The 15,192-nt window shown below is 35.9% G+C and overlaps 1 protein-coding gene across 1 annotated transcript in view; it reads right to left on the bottom strand.

Annotated features, from left to right (window-relative positions):
* LOC128236161 (uncharacterized) overlaps positions 1 to 15,192 on the bottom strand; it is a 113,128-nt gene that overhangs the window by 86,941 nt on the left and 10,995 nt on the right. Inside the window, exons 3-9 of the mRNA XM_052951045.1 lie at positions 13,302 to 13,353; positions 9,276 to 9,532; positions 8,587 to 8,784; positions 5,022 to 5,167; positions 3,918 to 4,011; positions 2,988 to 3,085; positions 1,767 to 1,892 (exon numbers count right to left, since the gene is read on the bottom strand). Coding sequence (XP_052807005.1) covers positions 1,767 to 1,892; positions 2,988 to 3,085; positions 3,918 to 4,011; positions 5,022 to 5,167; positions 8,587 to 8,784; positions 9,276 to 9,532; positions 13,302 to 13,353 — 971 coding nt within the window. The remainder of the gene's footprint in view (positions 1 to 1,766; positions 1,893 to 2,987; positions 3,086 to 3,917; positions 4,012 to 5,021; positions 5,168 to 8,586; positions 8,785 to 9,275; positions 9,533 to 13,301; positions 13,354 to 15,192) is intronic.

The raw sequence follows: 15,192 nt of genomic DNA, 5'->3' as shown, positions 1-15,192 counted from the left end.
GTTTATGTTGAAGTGATTATTTGCTGGCGAGTGTTTAAGGAGTTTATGTTGGAGTGACTGTTTGCTGGTTTGTGTTCACAGAGTTTATGTTGGAGTGACTGTTTGCTGGTTTGTGTTCACAGAGTTTATGTTGAAGTGACTGTTTGCTGGTTTGTGTTACAAAGTTTATGTTGAAGTGACTGTTTGCTGGTTTGTGTTCACAGAGTTTATGTTGAAGTGATTATTTGCTGGCGAGTGTTTAAGGAGTTTATGTTGGAGTGACTGATTGGTGGTGAGTGTTCACAGAGTTTATGTTGGAGTGACTGTTTGCTGGTTTGTGTTCACAGAGTTTATGTTGGAGTGACTGTTTGCTGGTTTGTGTTCACAGAGTTTATGTTGAAGTGACTGTTTGCTGGTTTGTGTTCACAGAGTTTATGTTGAAGTGATTATTTGCTGGCGAGTGTTTAAGGAGTTTATTTTGGAGTGACTGATTGGTGGTGAGTGTTCACAGAGTTTATGTTGGAGTGACTAATTGGTGGACAGTGCTCACAGAGTGTCTGTGGGAGTGACTGTTTGCTGGTGAGTGTTCACAGAGTTAACTCTATAATGACTAATTGGTGGACAGAGCTCACAGAGTCTATCCTGAAGTGACTGTTTGGTGGTAAGTGTTTACATAGTTTATGTTGAAGTAAATGTTTGCTGGTGAGTGTTCACAGAGTTTATGTTGGGGTGACTGTTTGCTGGTAGGTGTTCACAAAGTTTATTCTAAAATGACTAATTGGTGGACAGTGCTCACAGGGTGTCTGTGGGAGTGACTGTTTGCTGGTGAGTGTTCACAGAGTTAACTCTATAATGACTAATTGGTGGACAGTGCTCACAGAGTCTATCCTGAAGTGAAGTTTGGTGGTAAGTGTTTACATAGTTTATGTTGGAGTGACTGTTTGGTGGTGAAAGGTTGACAGAGTTTATTTTAAAATGCCTATTTGGTGGTAAGTGCTCACAGAGTTTATGTTGGAGTAACTTTTTGGTGGTAAGTGCTCACAGAGTTTATGTTGGAGTAACTTTTTGGTGGTAAGTGCTCACAGAGTTTATGTTGGAGTAACTTTATGGTGGTAAGTGTTCACATAGTTTTATGTTGGAGTGCCTGTTTGCTTGTAAGTGTTCACAGAGTTTATGATGGAGTGACTGTTTGCTGGTGAGTGTTCACAGAGTTTTATGTTGGAGTGCCTGTTTGATTGTAAGTGTTCACAGAGTTTTATGTTGGAGTGTCTGTTTCTTGTAAGTGTTCACAGAGTTTATGATGTAGTGACTTTTTGCTGGTGAGTGTTTTCTGAGTTTATGTTGAAGTGACTTTTTGCTGGTGAGTGTTCAAGGAGTTTATGTTGGAGTGACTGTTTGCTGGTGAGTGTTCATAGTTTTTATGTTGAAGTGACTGTGTGGTGGTGAGTGTTTACTTAGTTTATGTTGGAGTGACTGTGTGGTGGTGAGTATTCACTGAGGTTATGTCAGAGTGACTGTTAGGTGGTGAGTACTCACAGAGTTTGTTGGAGTGACTGTTTGCTGGTGAGTATTCACTGAGGTTATGTCAGAGTGACTGTGTGGTGGTAAGTAACCCCAAAAAAGTCTTGCTAAAGCTTCGTTAAACATTGAGCTATAAGCTTAGTTAAAATACATAACATAATTTGCCACACGAATCGCAGAGTTCCTGTAGTAAAAAACACAATTTTTGAAGAAGAATAGTTCATAGTTGTCAATGAAATGACTGTGTTGGCCAGAAATAATCATACCTTTGCCTCACTGGTGATTTGGTCTGGTTTTTTAACGACTGTGCTGAGTGTAAAACTGAGAGCATTTACTAGCTGTGCATCCTGTGCATCTATCTCACTCAGCTTGTTGATTACATGGCTGCGTACCTAGACATCAGAACAAGATTGGTTTAACAGTCAGTTTATTATCAAATGTCAAACATATGAATCCAAATTATATATAGCTTATTAAAGACATTTAGGAGGGCTGTAAATGAGACAACACCAGGCAATTAGAAATTGTAGCCAATTATTTTCTTGTATGAGTTAGATGAAAGCAGCAGCCTTTCTCTTTACTTTCATTAGTCGAAATTAACACAAGCCCACATTAGCCTTGCACTAGTAAAATGTCTTCTGCGCTTGCTCAAATTCTGAATTTTATATAACAAGGCTTGTTAAAAACTTTGATGCCAAGCAATAGTACAAGAATTCGGGCTTGTTCATCCAAGTCTTATTTCAATGACTTTACTTTAAAAAAAAACAACACAACTTAAAATTACTCTGAAGTTAAGCATTCTGTCTTCAGTTTTGCTGCATTGTTCATACTAAGTTTCATAATATTGACTAGCTCGCCATCAATCCTAACAAAAGTGATTGGTCAGAAACCATTATTCTATTTTTAGTAACCTTGACCCCAACCCCTTCAAAAGCAATTGCAAGCTAGCTATTGACAAAAGCTACCTACCCAAGTTTCATCACTATCCATCAATCCTAACTTAAGTTATATGGTGTTATATAAGTTTATTATAAAATGTTTGTAAAATTATTTATACGACTATACTGCCAGCAGAGCTATTGAGAGTGTCTTCTTACGGTTGTTAGCGGACTGTGCACGAGCATTTTGAGTAATCCCCCTAGCCAATACATTGTTTTTAGAAAGGCCATGATAATAATTTTATGTTTATAGTTCGATTTCTTTTTCTTTTTATCTATTTATAAATCTGTATTTATTTATTTATGAATGCATTTATTTACTTACTAATATATGCAATACACTTATCGTTGTATAAGTCAGATACAGTTGCATGTTTTTTCTTCAAAAGTGTCCTCTAACAGATGCAGGAAACCGTTTCGCTAAGACAAACACCAACTTTATTCTTCGTTTCGCCTTGGACAAAATTCGTGTTCGTCCTAGTGAAACCGCTTCTTATGTCTGTAAGAGGACACTTTTGAAGAAAAACTCAAACTGTACCTATTACTTACCTCTGCAGTTTGTATTGTATGTTTAGGTTGACCTGAAGGATCAGGTGCCTCGTCCAGATTTATTATATGTACACAGCCTGTTATTTTAAGTAGTGAATCTGTAAAAAACAGATGTGGAGATGTTTCTGTTTGTCTGCACCTTACTAGTCAACATTATGTAAAAAAAAGAGTTAAAAGTAAGAAAGCTTTACAAAAAAATGTTTGTTTCAGGTTACCCAACCCAGGGAACAAAATAAAAACCCCAACCCTGGTAAAAAGAAAAGAAAAGAAGCCTTCTCATTATGAAAACAATTCTTTTATAGAGATATTACTAACTAACATTATATTTTTTCAGAACATAGCTCCATAACAACAGCAATATAATATGAGTGACATTTGCAAGAAAGAGGGCTATTAGCAAAAATAATGTCTTAACATCAAGCATACTTGAAAAATAAATAAATCACAACCTGCCCTACCTAATAATTTGGGGATGTTATCCTTAACAAACAATTATTCTTTAAGGCCTTAACAAAAGTGTCAAAGAGCGAACTTAAATGCTTGTCTTCTATTCCATTTGAGCAAGGGGCAGAACTCCATAGGAAAGCAGGAGTTATCAATCCTCCTGTATGTGAACATAATTGTCTCTGGTAACATGTGTACCATGTTTCAGCTGAATATCTAGAATGGTTTTTAGAGTTTGCCAATATTTTTTGCACAACATCGCTGATGGCGACAAGACCAGGGCTATAAGACCAAAAAAACTGGAATAATTAAGAATATTTTTTAGCCAAATACTTGAATGTTGTTTTTTTTAGACATTGTCAATATCATTTGCACAACAACGTCACCGATGCCGACAACACCAGAGCTTTATAATAAGACCCCAAAAACTGAACAAATTAAGAATATTTTCAAGACACAAGAAATTCTGCATGAGAAGATCCTTACTGTACAATGAGTCTGAATCATTAAAAGACACTTGGCTTGTGACATTATCCATCTCTTGAACCATTTCTTCAGTTAACACGGGTGGTTCCGTCACCTGTTCAATTATAGTTAGAAAACATGCTTCAATATACAATGGAAACAGCAAGGACAGTCCAGCCAAGCAGCCAATCAATAACACACCAACTGCCATGAATGTGAAACTATTACAAAACAAATAGCTTTACACCGGATAATGTTTTGTAATATTGGGAGCTGGTTAAGAGACGATTTATGGATGACACTGTGAAAATGTCTTAGTGTCAATTTTTTTTTTATAATTTAGTCACCTTAAACCAGATTAATTATTTTCAATGTAAACGGGCGAGTGTCTTTTTATTCGCTAATTTGGACGCCAAAAAGGTAAATTTGCTTCTGAAGGGGGGTGGCATAATTGTGCCTTCCCCCCGTGGGTACATTTTTAAATGAAAAAGCCATAATAATTAGAGTTCCCTTTCTTAATTGGTTTTTAGCTTTGAGCAAAAATTTATGACTCTTTTTGTCAATTGAAAATAGAAGGCTGAATTCAAGCTAGGTTTGAAATTCACAATTTGAATGAAAAAAAAAATGGGGAAATATCAAACCCTTATAGTGTGTGACATCACTGCTTTACATCAAATCACCTGCAGTGTAAGTGAATAGCATTGTTATATATATATATATATATATATATATATATATATATATATATATATATATATATATATATATATATATATATATATATATATATATATATATGCTCACCAAATAATTTGCGGTATAAGTGAATAGCATTGTTATATATATATATATATATATGCTCACCAAATAATCTGCGGTATAAGTGAATAGCATTGTTATATATATATATATATCTATATATATGCTCACCAAATAACCTGTGGTATAAGTGAATAGCATATATATATGCTATGTATATATTTATATAAATACAGACATACACATGCAAGTTACTGAACAGCTAATATCCTGCTACTTGTTTCCGTCCTAATATAGGAAACATTATTGTTCATACATGGTACAATATATTTTTTTACTGAATACTATTATGAATATAAATATGACCTGTGCTTGAAAGCGCGTGTCCCACACAATGTCGCCGTAATATGTAACAGCGTAATGAAGCTGCAATATGAAGTCTTCCTCTGGTTTACCGGACATCAGCACCAAGTCCGTCATATTACAACTGCTCCCAACATTTGCCATCACCTCTGAAATGGTTACAGCTTATTCATGTAACTTAAAATATCTCACTATAGCTAAGTAATTAATTTATCACTTTGCAAGTTGACCTACAGCTACAGGCCTTTTTCTATAGTTCCAACGGGTCTGACTATTGGACCATTTTCCCTAAGCATAACATATGATAATTTTCCCAATCTGTAGAAAAAAATCCCAATCAAAAGTATAAAAAAATAAATAAAATATATATATATTTTTTAAAATTAAAAAGTATTTTTACCTGAAATGGTTCAAAATCCTGATGAATTGTGTGATGTAAAGTTTTGGGGATTATTGAATTCAAAATTCAATTTTCATCATATTCAGATCAGTATATATATATATATATATGCAATATATACTGTCATGATATTTATACTCACACAGATTGATATTTCAGCCATTTCAGGTCTTTTGAAATGGATAAGAAACTAGTATTTCAATGGTTTCCTTGTTTACAAGATACAGTAAAGCTTGTTCTTTTAACGAATTTTTTATGTATAAAGCAATTTTTTTTTTTCAAAATGGCATATTTCATGACACATTTTTTCCCAAAATGTCTAGGGTCTTTTTCCCATAATGGCCAGAAAAAGTCCTGACATATCTAATTTGGTATATTGAATGTGTTTACATGGTTGTCTAATGAGCAAAAGGACTAGGCCAGAGTTTTTTTATCTTTCGTTTTATGGGAGTGCCGTACCTAAATATTGCAAAACCCAATTGGGTTTTGCAATATTTAGGACGGCGCTCCCGTGAAATAAGACAAAGATTCAAATTCCTAACTTTATTTTTATTTTTTCTGCCACCCGTTACTTCGATCTCCGATAAAAAATAAAATTTAGTGTTATTTAACCTAACGCTAATTTCACAACAACAAAAATTATCGCGCACAATTTCCAAGATGGCGGAAGCCGTGATTATTGCTTATGATGTTAACTGAAAAAAGTTTCATTGTTTTGTGATATCACATGCATATTATATGCCATGATGAAAATGAAACTTGGAACTTGCTTATTATCATCATCTTAGCGCTTGTAAGGAAAATGGCCGCCTTTTACGAAATTTTAAAGTGGATTAAGTTTAAAGACTGATACGGTTGTTCATAAAATCGTGGCGTTTGTCATTTTGTGATATCGGAACGGAATTGTATTTTCTTTATACCGAAGCATAAAATCACTTAAATATTTCTGTGTGTAGACCTGTTTACACGAGGACACACTGAAAATTGGAATTTGCTGTACAGATTCCAACTACAGAAAAAGACAATTTATTATATTTTATATTGCATACCATTTTAAAGGGCATTGACTTCTCTTTTAATGTCACCTTTTTTAAAATGGATTGTTTGTATGTTGATGAAGAAACTTTAAAAAACTAATGACTCGACCATGAAATTGGGTAAGTTTGAGTTACATACCTTGTTTCTTTCTTGTATATCAGACATTAAATTTCCTCAGAAGTGTTGTTTATTTCATTATATATACCCCAAATGATATTAATCAACATTTTAGACACAAAAAATGAGCCAGATGTCTTTGGTTTTGCCAGTGCGAGTTTCAGTGACTATTAAAAACACTACAAAAGTGTAGAAGCACATATTAAAGCATTCACATATATATATATGGAATTGATTTAATAATCATCATGTGAAAATAACAGCTTGTTTTGCCTTTATAACACAGAACTATTGTTGCATCATTTAATCGATTACCAATTATTTGCAAATATTAATGTCCTGAGTGAGAATTGTTTATATTTATATGTTAAAGTCTGGATTTTTTCCACTAAAAAATGTTTTTCATATAAATCCAATATGGCTGCCGCTGTTTCTGCTACAGCGGGGTTTGCCATTTCTCGGCTACAGGCCAAATGTCAGGTCGAAATTTCTGTTTTCTGACTGTCTCTTGGCCAAATTCTGACACCAGCCAGGAAATGACCTGGCCAATTTTCAGCCAGTTTATGGCCAAATCCATGAAAATTGCTGGGGGATGGCATTCTTGTTTTCATTGAGACAAGCTGCATTTTTAGTTTTCTTCAATTATATTAATAACTTTGGGTTTTTGGCGAAATGTTTGATAATTTTACAAATGTTCTTTTCTACGGACTTGGAACATTTTGGAATTTATTCTTGAAATACATAACTTTATTAGTATTTAACTTGAGAAATTTTGGACTTTCTGAAAGTATGGACATTTAGATTTATTTTAGACACTACAAATATATTTGAAGAAGTTCTATTTCACCAAATAAAATAACTTGAAATGTTTGAGCCGCATTCTTTATGAAACCTGACAATTCCCCCTAACAGCTGTGGCGCAACACTATTATACAACAGGCCGTATGGAGTACAAAACAAGTGTGCACAACTTCAAAACATGCATTGTATAAAAACATTCGAAAAAAAAAGAAAAAAATACGGAAAATCCATCTTATTTTTATTCTTTTTTCTCGACGCTCATTTTTCGACATCTTTTTCTTATTTTTATATCCTCCTCCTGGTGCTTATTTTTGAAAAAAAATCCCGTAAAACGAAAAATAAACTCTGGCCCTAGGGAACTTGCAATCACCAGCATGGTCCTCAGGGCCACATTTATGTAAGTCATGTTTAGCGATCAAGTAGAATATGTCTGAGTGCTGGAGTTGTGCCCTAACCTGAGCGATTACAAATCACCCAATAGCATGCTCATAAGCAATTGAAATTAATTTAATGCTGTTAATAAATAACTAAAGACTTAAAGCTGCACTCTCACAGATTGAACCTTTTTACAAGTTCTTATTTTATTTTTTGTCTTGGAACAAGGCAATTTTTGCAAAAATGCATGGAAAACAGTGCTATAAGACTGCTGACAAAAAATCAGATCGCAGGTTTTCAATGATATGTTCAAATATTGATGTTTTATGCATTTTTCTTAAAGCGTTAGTAAAGCTTTTAGCCATAAATAATTAAGTTTCCAACGTAAATATGAAAAATTGCCATCTGATCTTTTGTCTCAAGTCTTATATAACTGGCCCCGATTTCTCGAAACTTCTTAAGTCCCTTATAACAGGATTAAGCTAATCTCACTATTTTTGTTGTTCTATAAAATGTGATATATTTACTTCTACAAGAACTTTTAGAAATTATGTTGGAATAATCTGTATGATTATCAGAATAAACCATTTTTCATTTACCAAAATCCATTTTCAGTATGTATTTTGGCTAATTGAAATAAGCGACTTAAGCCTGTTAAGCTTAAGAAGTTTCGAGAAATTGGGGCCAGATATTAACGCAAAAAAAGGCAAATTCCAAGACACAAAAGAAAAAAAGATGTTAAAACGGTAAAGTTGTGAGAATGCAGCTTTAATGATGCATTGGCAGGATTCACTCGGAAATTGGTTTTCAATTTCATTCTCAAGGAAACATGCTTACCTATACCATCTGTGAGGATGCTCAGTTTGTATTGAACAATGACAGGATCAAGGACAGGCAACTTATCACACAGAATATCGAATTGCTCCGCCACAGTCAGCCCTGAATATGGCACCGTGTGGCAGTAGGTGTCATTAGCGACCGTAATACTCTTCCAGGTCTGATAAGCCCGACTCTGGCTTCCATCGTTGAATGTAACTTAAATACAGAATAGTTATACAAGAAATCACATACAGAATAATGAGATTTAAGGGGCTTTTCCAAAATGCATCTGACAGAGAAGAGTTATCTGTCAGTTTTCTAATAAAAGTCACAATGACTGTTATCGTTGACCTACTTACTGCAAAATTTAGAAGAGCATTCACAGACTGCCATATAATTTCCCAAGCTTCGCCTTAGAACATTAAGGACCACAATTCAACAATGGACAATAACTAAAATGATACTGCAACCAGAGTTATGGTTCTTGTGCAATGCACTTTTAAATGATATCTATCTGAATAGGAAGTTTGATGTAAATACCTCAAAGATTTTTAGAGTTATTCTGAGGAAAAGTTTTCCACGACTCACATAAGCCTAAACCATCACAGCTAAATTATGTGTCAGTCACTGTAAAATAAAGTGCACCACTGATTTATAAAGAGGAACCTTTCGATTAACAGCTTATATGCATGGTTAAAGCCTGTTACCTGTGACATAAACAGCAAAGTAGTCCCAATGCGCAATATTTTCCGCACGTACATCAAGAGTGAATGTGTCCAAGTTACTGCTATGTTGAAGGACATGGAAATCACAGTTCCGGCACTCCTCCATACTGAGACTTTGTAAACATTGTCGCACATTCCATGTGTAGGAGACAACTGGGAGGTGGCAGTCAACACATACAGCCTTCAGAGTAGTCACTGTGGTTCGTGTCGTGTACGGGTGACCCTTGTCTTTTGATGAACTACAGAACATTACTGAGAATAACAAATGCATTCTTATGCACTGACTGTGTATCATTATGTAAGCTTCTTCAGGTGGAGGAATCGCATGACTTAAAGAGATTTTCACATGGGTCACCACGGGTCAAAACCGATATATATATATATATGTATGTATATAAACACAGAGGTAAATGATGTTCATATCTAAATAACTTTTTTGACAGAAATTATATGAAAATATTTCATAGCCTATAAAAGACTATGCTATTTTCTGCTTCTACACTTGTGACATATTTAAGATTTGCTTGTATTTTAACGATGCAAGTCTTGGCCGAAATTTCAACACAATGGTTCTTATGAAGGATACCGAGTTTAATTTAAAAGATTAAGGAGTAGAAAACACAGTATTTCTACCTTATGAAAAGATAGTAGATCACAGTAAATATTTTAGCATTCACCAATCATTTAGTATTTGTGCATGTTCAGCTTTTAAATACACGAGTACAATCTTGTTATCAGTAATTAATATTTTCCATAAATGGATTATTTAGTAAGTAAGTAGTTAAAGGTTTATAACTCAAAATTAATGTTTGTAATACATGTGTATGTATTGATTTTGAATAAGAGTGTCACTTTAATAATAAAAGATGATGACATATTAACATATATTCAGATCGAATTGCTACAAAGGGTTCAGTGATTTTGTTTAATTATTTATTACTGCATGTTCCTTGCAAATTGGGTAAAAAAAATATGGCATTAGGAAAAATACAAAATCATTTCCAAAACAGCTAATATAATGGCAAATATACCTGTTTTCAATTTTGTATGCATACATTATGCTGTGAAAGAGTTAAGTCTTGTCAAGATTATGTTTATTTTTCAAGAAATTCATTGCCTTTCTATTCATTAACATAGTTTGCATTTATCAAATTGGGGGGCAGTAAATTGCACCAAAAAAAAATCACTTGGGTTACTAATGTATAAAGTCAAACAATTCTGTTTGTCGAAGATATGCCTCCTGAATGCTGCTTTGTCAAGCATATGGTAGATTAAATGAAGATTTTAAAGTTTTAATAGAAATACATTGATTTTTAAGTGAAGAGAAACATTTTAATCTTTGAATTACCGAATAAATTTTCATCAGACAATTAACTGTGACCTTACTTTTGATCTACTGACCCCACTCATGTCCTGGTCAAGTGCAACCAACCACTAAAGCTTTGTTGTCCTACATCAAATTTTTAGCAAGTTATTGTGCTACTAAGTTTTCATAAGACAGTTAACAATGACCTTGACCTTTTACCTAATGCCCTTTAAACTAAAAGGAGTCACACACTGCCAAGGGAAAAACACTTCTTCAGTATCATGGATAGGGTTTAATCTGGGCAGACACTAGTTTTCATAAGACTTTTGACAGTGACCTTGAACTTTGACCTACTGACCTCAAAATTGTTAAAGTCACCTGCTGCTCATAAGATTAAGTTTTTGTTGTTCTTTTGGGCCAAATTTGGGCCCTAGAAACTGTTTCATCTCAATGTCTATTAACATACTGACCTCAAAATCAATAGGTCTACTGCTGCTCATGACCTACCTGCCTTTTATGTTTAAAGCTACTGGGCCAAAACGTTCTTCAGTTATTGATTGGGAACCATGGTGATGGATGATCAGAAAGCCCAAAGGTACTCTATCCTGCTCTTCAGGGGCATACATATCAGTGCACTCTGATCTATATGTCAATGTGGCCTTGCCTGATGGCATCACTAGTGCCCTAAAATCTGTATGTCAATGTGGCCAAGCCTGATGGCATCACTAGAGCCTCTGATCCAAGCATCAATGTGGCCAAACCTGATGGACGCACTAGTGCCCCTGATCCAAGCATCAATGTGGCCAAACCTGATGGACGCACTAGTGCCCCTGATCCAAGCATCAATGTGGCCAAACCTGATGGAAGCACTAGTGCTCTCTGATCCAAGCATCAATGTGGCCAAACCTGATGGAAGCACAAGTGCCTCTGATCCAAGCATCAATGTGGCCAAACCTGATGGAAGCACTAGTGCTCTCTGATCCAAGCATCAATGTGGCCAAACCTGATGGAAGCACTAGTGCCTCTGATCCATACATCAATGTGGCCAAACCTGATGGAAGCACTAGTGCCTCTGATCCAACCATCAATGTGGCCAAACCTGATGGAAGCACGAGTGCTCTCTGATCCAAGCATCAATGTGGCCAAACCTGATGGAAGCACTAGTGCTCTCTGATACAAGCATCAATGTGGCCAAACCTGATGGAAGCACTAGTGCCTCTGATCCAAGCATCAATGTGGCCAAACCTGATGGAAGCACTAGTGCCTCTGATCCAAGCATCAATGTGGTCAAACCTGATGGAAGCACTAGTGCTCTCTGATCCAAGCATCAATGTGGCCAAACCTGATGGAAGCACTAGTGCTCTCTGATCCAAGCATCAATGGGGCCAAACCTGATGGAAGCACTAGTGCCTCTGATCCAAGCATCAATGTGGCCAAACCTGATGGAAGCACTAGTGCTCTCTGATCCAAGCATCAATGTGGCCAAACCTGATGGAAGCACTAGTGCTCTCTGATCCAAGCATCAATGTGGCCAAACCTGATGGAAGCACTAGTGCTCTCTGATCTAAGCATCAATGCGGCCAAACCTGATGGAAGCACTAGTGCCTCTGATCCAAGCATCAATGTGGCCAAACCTGATGGAAGCACTAGTGCCTCTGATCCATACATCAATGTGGCCAAACCTGATGGAAGCACTAGTGCCTCTGATCCAAGCATCAATGTGGCCAAACCTGATGGAAGCACTAGTGCCTCTGATCCAAGCATCAATGTGGCCAAACCTGATGGAAGCACTAGTGCCTCTGATCATAGCATCAATGTGGCCAAACCTGATGGAAGCACTAGTGCTCTCTGATCCAAGCATCAATGGGGCCAAACCTGATGGAAGCACTACTGACTAGTGCCTCTGATCCAAGCATCAATGTGGCCAAACCTGATGGAAGCACTAGTGCTCTCTGATACAAGCATCAATGTGGCCAAACCTGATGGAAGCACTAGTGCTCTCTGATCCAAGCATCAATGTGGCCAAACCTGATGGAAGCACGAGTGCCCTTTGTTCCAAGCATCAATGTGGCCAAACCTGATGGAAGCACTAGTGCCTCTGATCCAAGCATCAATGTAGCCAAACCTGATGGACGCACTAGTGCCCTCTTATCCAAGCATCAATGTGGCCAAACCTGATGGAAGCACTAGTGCTCTCTGATCCAAGCATCAATGTGGCCAAACCTGATGGAAGCACTAGTGCTCTCTGATCCAAGCATCAATGTGGCCAAACCTGATGGAAGCACAAGTGCCTCTGATCCAAGCATCAATGTGGCCAAACCTGATGGAAGCACTAGTGCTCTCTGATCCAAGCATCAATGTGGCCAAACCTGATGGAAGCACAAGTGCCTCTGATCCAAGCATCAATGTGGCCTTACCTGATGGAAACACTGAATAGTGCCCTCTGATGGAAACACTAGTGTCCTCTGATCCATACATCAATGTGGCCTTACCTGATTGAAACACTAATGCCCTCTGATCCATACATCAATGTAGCATTACCTGATCGAAGCATGTATCAATGTAGCATTACCTGATCGAAGCATGTATCAATGTAGCATCCCCTTATGGAAATATTTATGCCCTCTGATGCGGCCTTACCTGATTTAAAGATGTTCCAATTGAGCCTTACCTAATGGAAACTTGTATCAAGGTAGCCTTACCTGATGGAAACATTAGTGCCCTCTGATCCGTGCGGCAGTAAGTCACAAACAGCTGAAAAAGGACACAAAACAACACTGTATATTTTTTTTTATTATTCTGCCCATTAAAAGGAACTTATATAATATGAAACAGATGCATTTAACTTTTAAAATTTGATGCAGTATCAATCCCTCTGTTGTGTGGGCCTATACTATAAATAACATCCAAATGTACAGTACACAGTCTGAACGAGGTAGACCCATTTTTCCCTCCGCAGATTTTTGCAAATTTTGTGTTTAATCACGGCCAACAAAATGAAATTATCTACTGTCTGTGTTCATCAGAATTTTAATTTAAGGCCCTCGGAGGGTGATCTGTCCATTGAAGAAATACAAACTTCGCGTTCCTCGGAGGGGTTAATTCTGTGAAACTTTGCGGATATTTGATAAGAATGTACGCTCAGGCTAATTTTGTTTATGATGGCTACTGTGAGTACATTGCCATTATTGTTTTTCCTCTACCGTTTCACATGATTCATTAGCTAAATGTCACAAGAATGCAGTTGTATTACACTATTTGCACATGCATCTTATAATTGTGTCTTGCTTATGACTAAAAACGTTGATAAACAGATTTCATCCAAAAAAGGCTAGGTTACTGATTAAACATTTTCTGAAAACCATGAGGTCAAACACCCATTCAAAGTTCACAGTGCATGGTTGACATCCTTCTTGCCTCATTTTTGGTGAAAAATTACCTTAGGCCAAATAAAAAAATAGGTCTGTTTCAGGTTACCCGACCGACCCTATTTTTTCCTGCCGACCCTAATCTATTTTTCCCTGAAAAAAATGTGATTTGGGTACGAAAAGCATTTGTTACGAAATGTATGTACGTAAAGTTGACAATATTAGAGTTGGGTTTCTGAATGTATTTACCGTACTTCACCTTAGAGTTCGGACACCTTAAAATAATTGATTTTTCGCTCTCCGAATTCATAGAAAATAACCATTTTTACATTTTATCTACATAAATTTTATCCGTAGTTATCAATGGTTATTACGCCTATAAGTACTCCTTCATCAAGTTAATTAAAATCGCATTCAACACCATTTTATACATGCATTGAAATGAATAAACACCTTTTATTGGCTTCAAATCAAACAGTCACATTGTGTAACGTCACATAACTCTCAGTTATACCCATGAGGATCTCATGGAGAGCATGGATATTGCTATGCAGGATTAATGTTTCTGAGTGGTGTTTTCGATTGTAACTTAAGTATTGCATTTCTAACTTTAATTCATCACACTAAATAGTTACCTGTAGCATTGAATGTGTTGATTTTTATTATTCTATTGATGTTACAATGAGTATTACTGTACGATTATTGACTAATAAGCGGCTAAAACACGGTATTTGTCAATTTTATATTTTTTGGTTGTTATACATAGATTGAAGGAAAGTGTGTGATTTCAAACTTAATTCTTTGCAGCCAAAGCATGTAACCTAGTCCACTCCTGCTGGCCTCCAAATTTCAAGTGAAAATATCAATTTGTATTTGAGTAACAGCAAAAAACATATCCCAAAAATGGCCATTTTCAAGCGTTATGCTGTCTCATTTGATTTTTTTATATATTCAAACTGTTATATATCTATTTTGCATGATGATTTGAAAAAAATGCATTACCTCAGCTTATAGAAAATTTCAAGTGCTAAATTTTGGTGGGTAAATCAAGAAAATAGACAAATTATTACAGAAAATATGACTTATTAACATAAAGTGGTGCTTTTGCCAATTTTTCAAAATCACAATAAGTATCCCTTGTTATATGCATGAAAAACATTGAAAATTCACCCATTTACAAGTGATAACTGTTTTGTAAGACTGATTATTAATCAAACTTCCAATT

The sequence above is a fragment of the Mya arenaria genome, chromosome 5 (assembly GCF_026914265.1).
Source record: "Mya arenaria isolate MELC-2E11 chromosome 5, ASM2691426v1".
NCBI classification, from domain to species: domain Eukaryota; kingdom Metazoa; phylum Mollusca; class Bivalvia; order Myida; family Myidae; genus Mya; species Mya arenaria.
The sequence above is the reverse complement of the archived record's forward strand: the minus strand, read 5'-3'. Positions and strand labels throughout refer to the sequence as shown.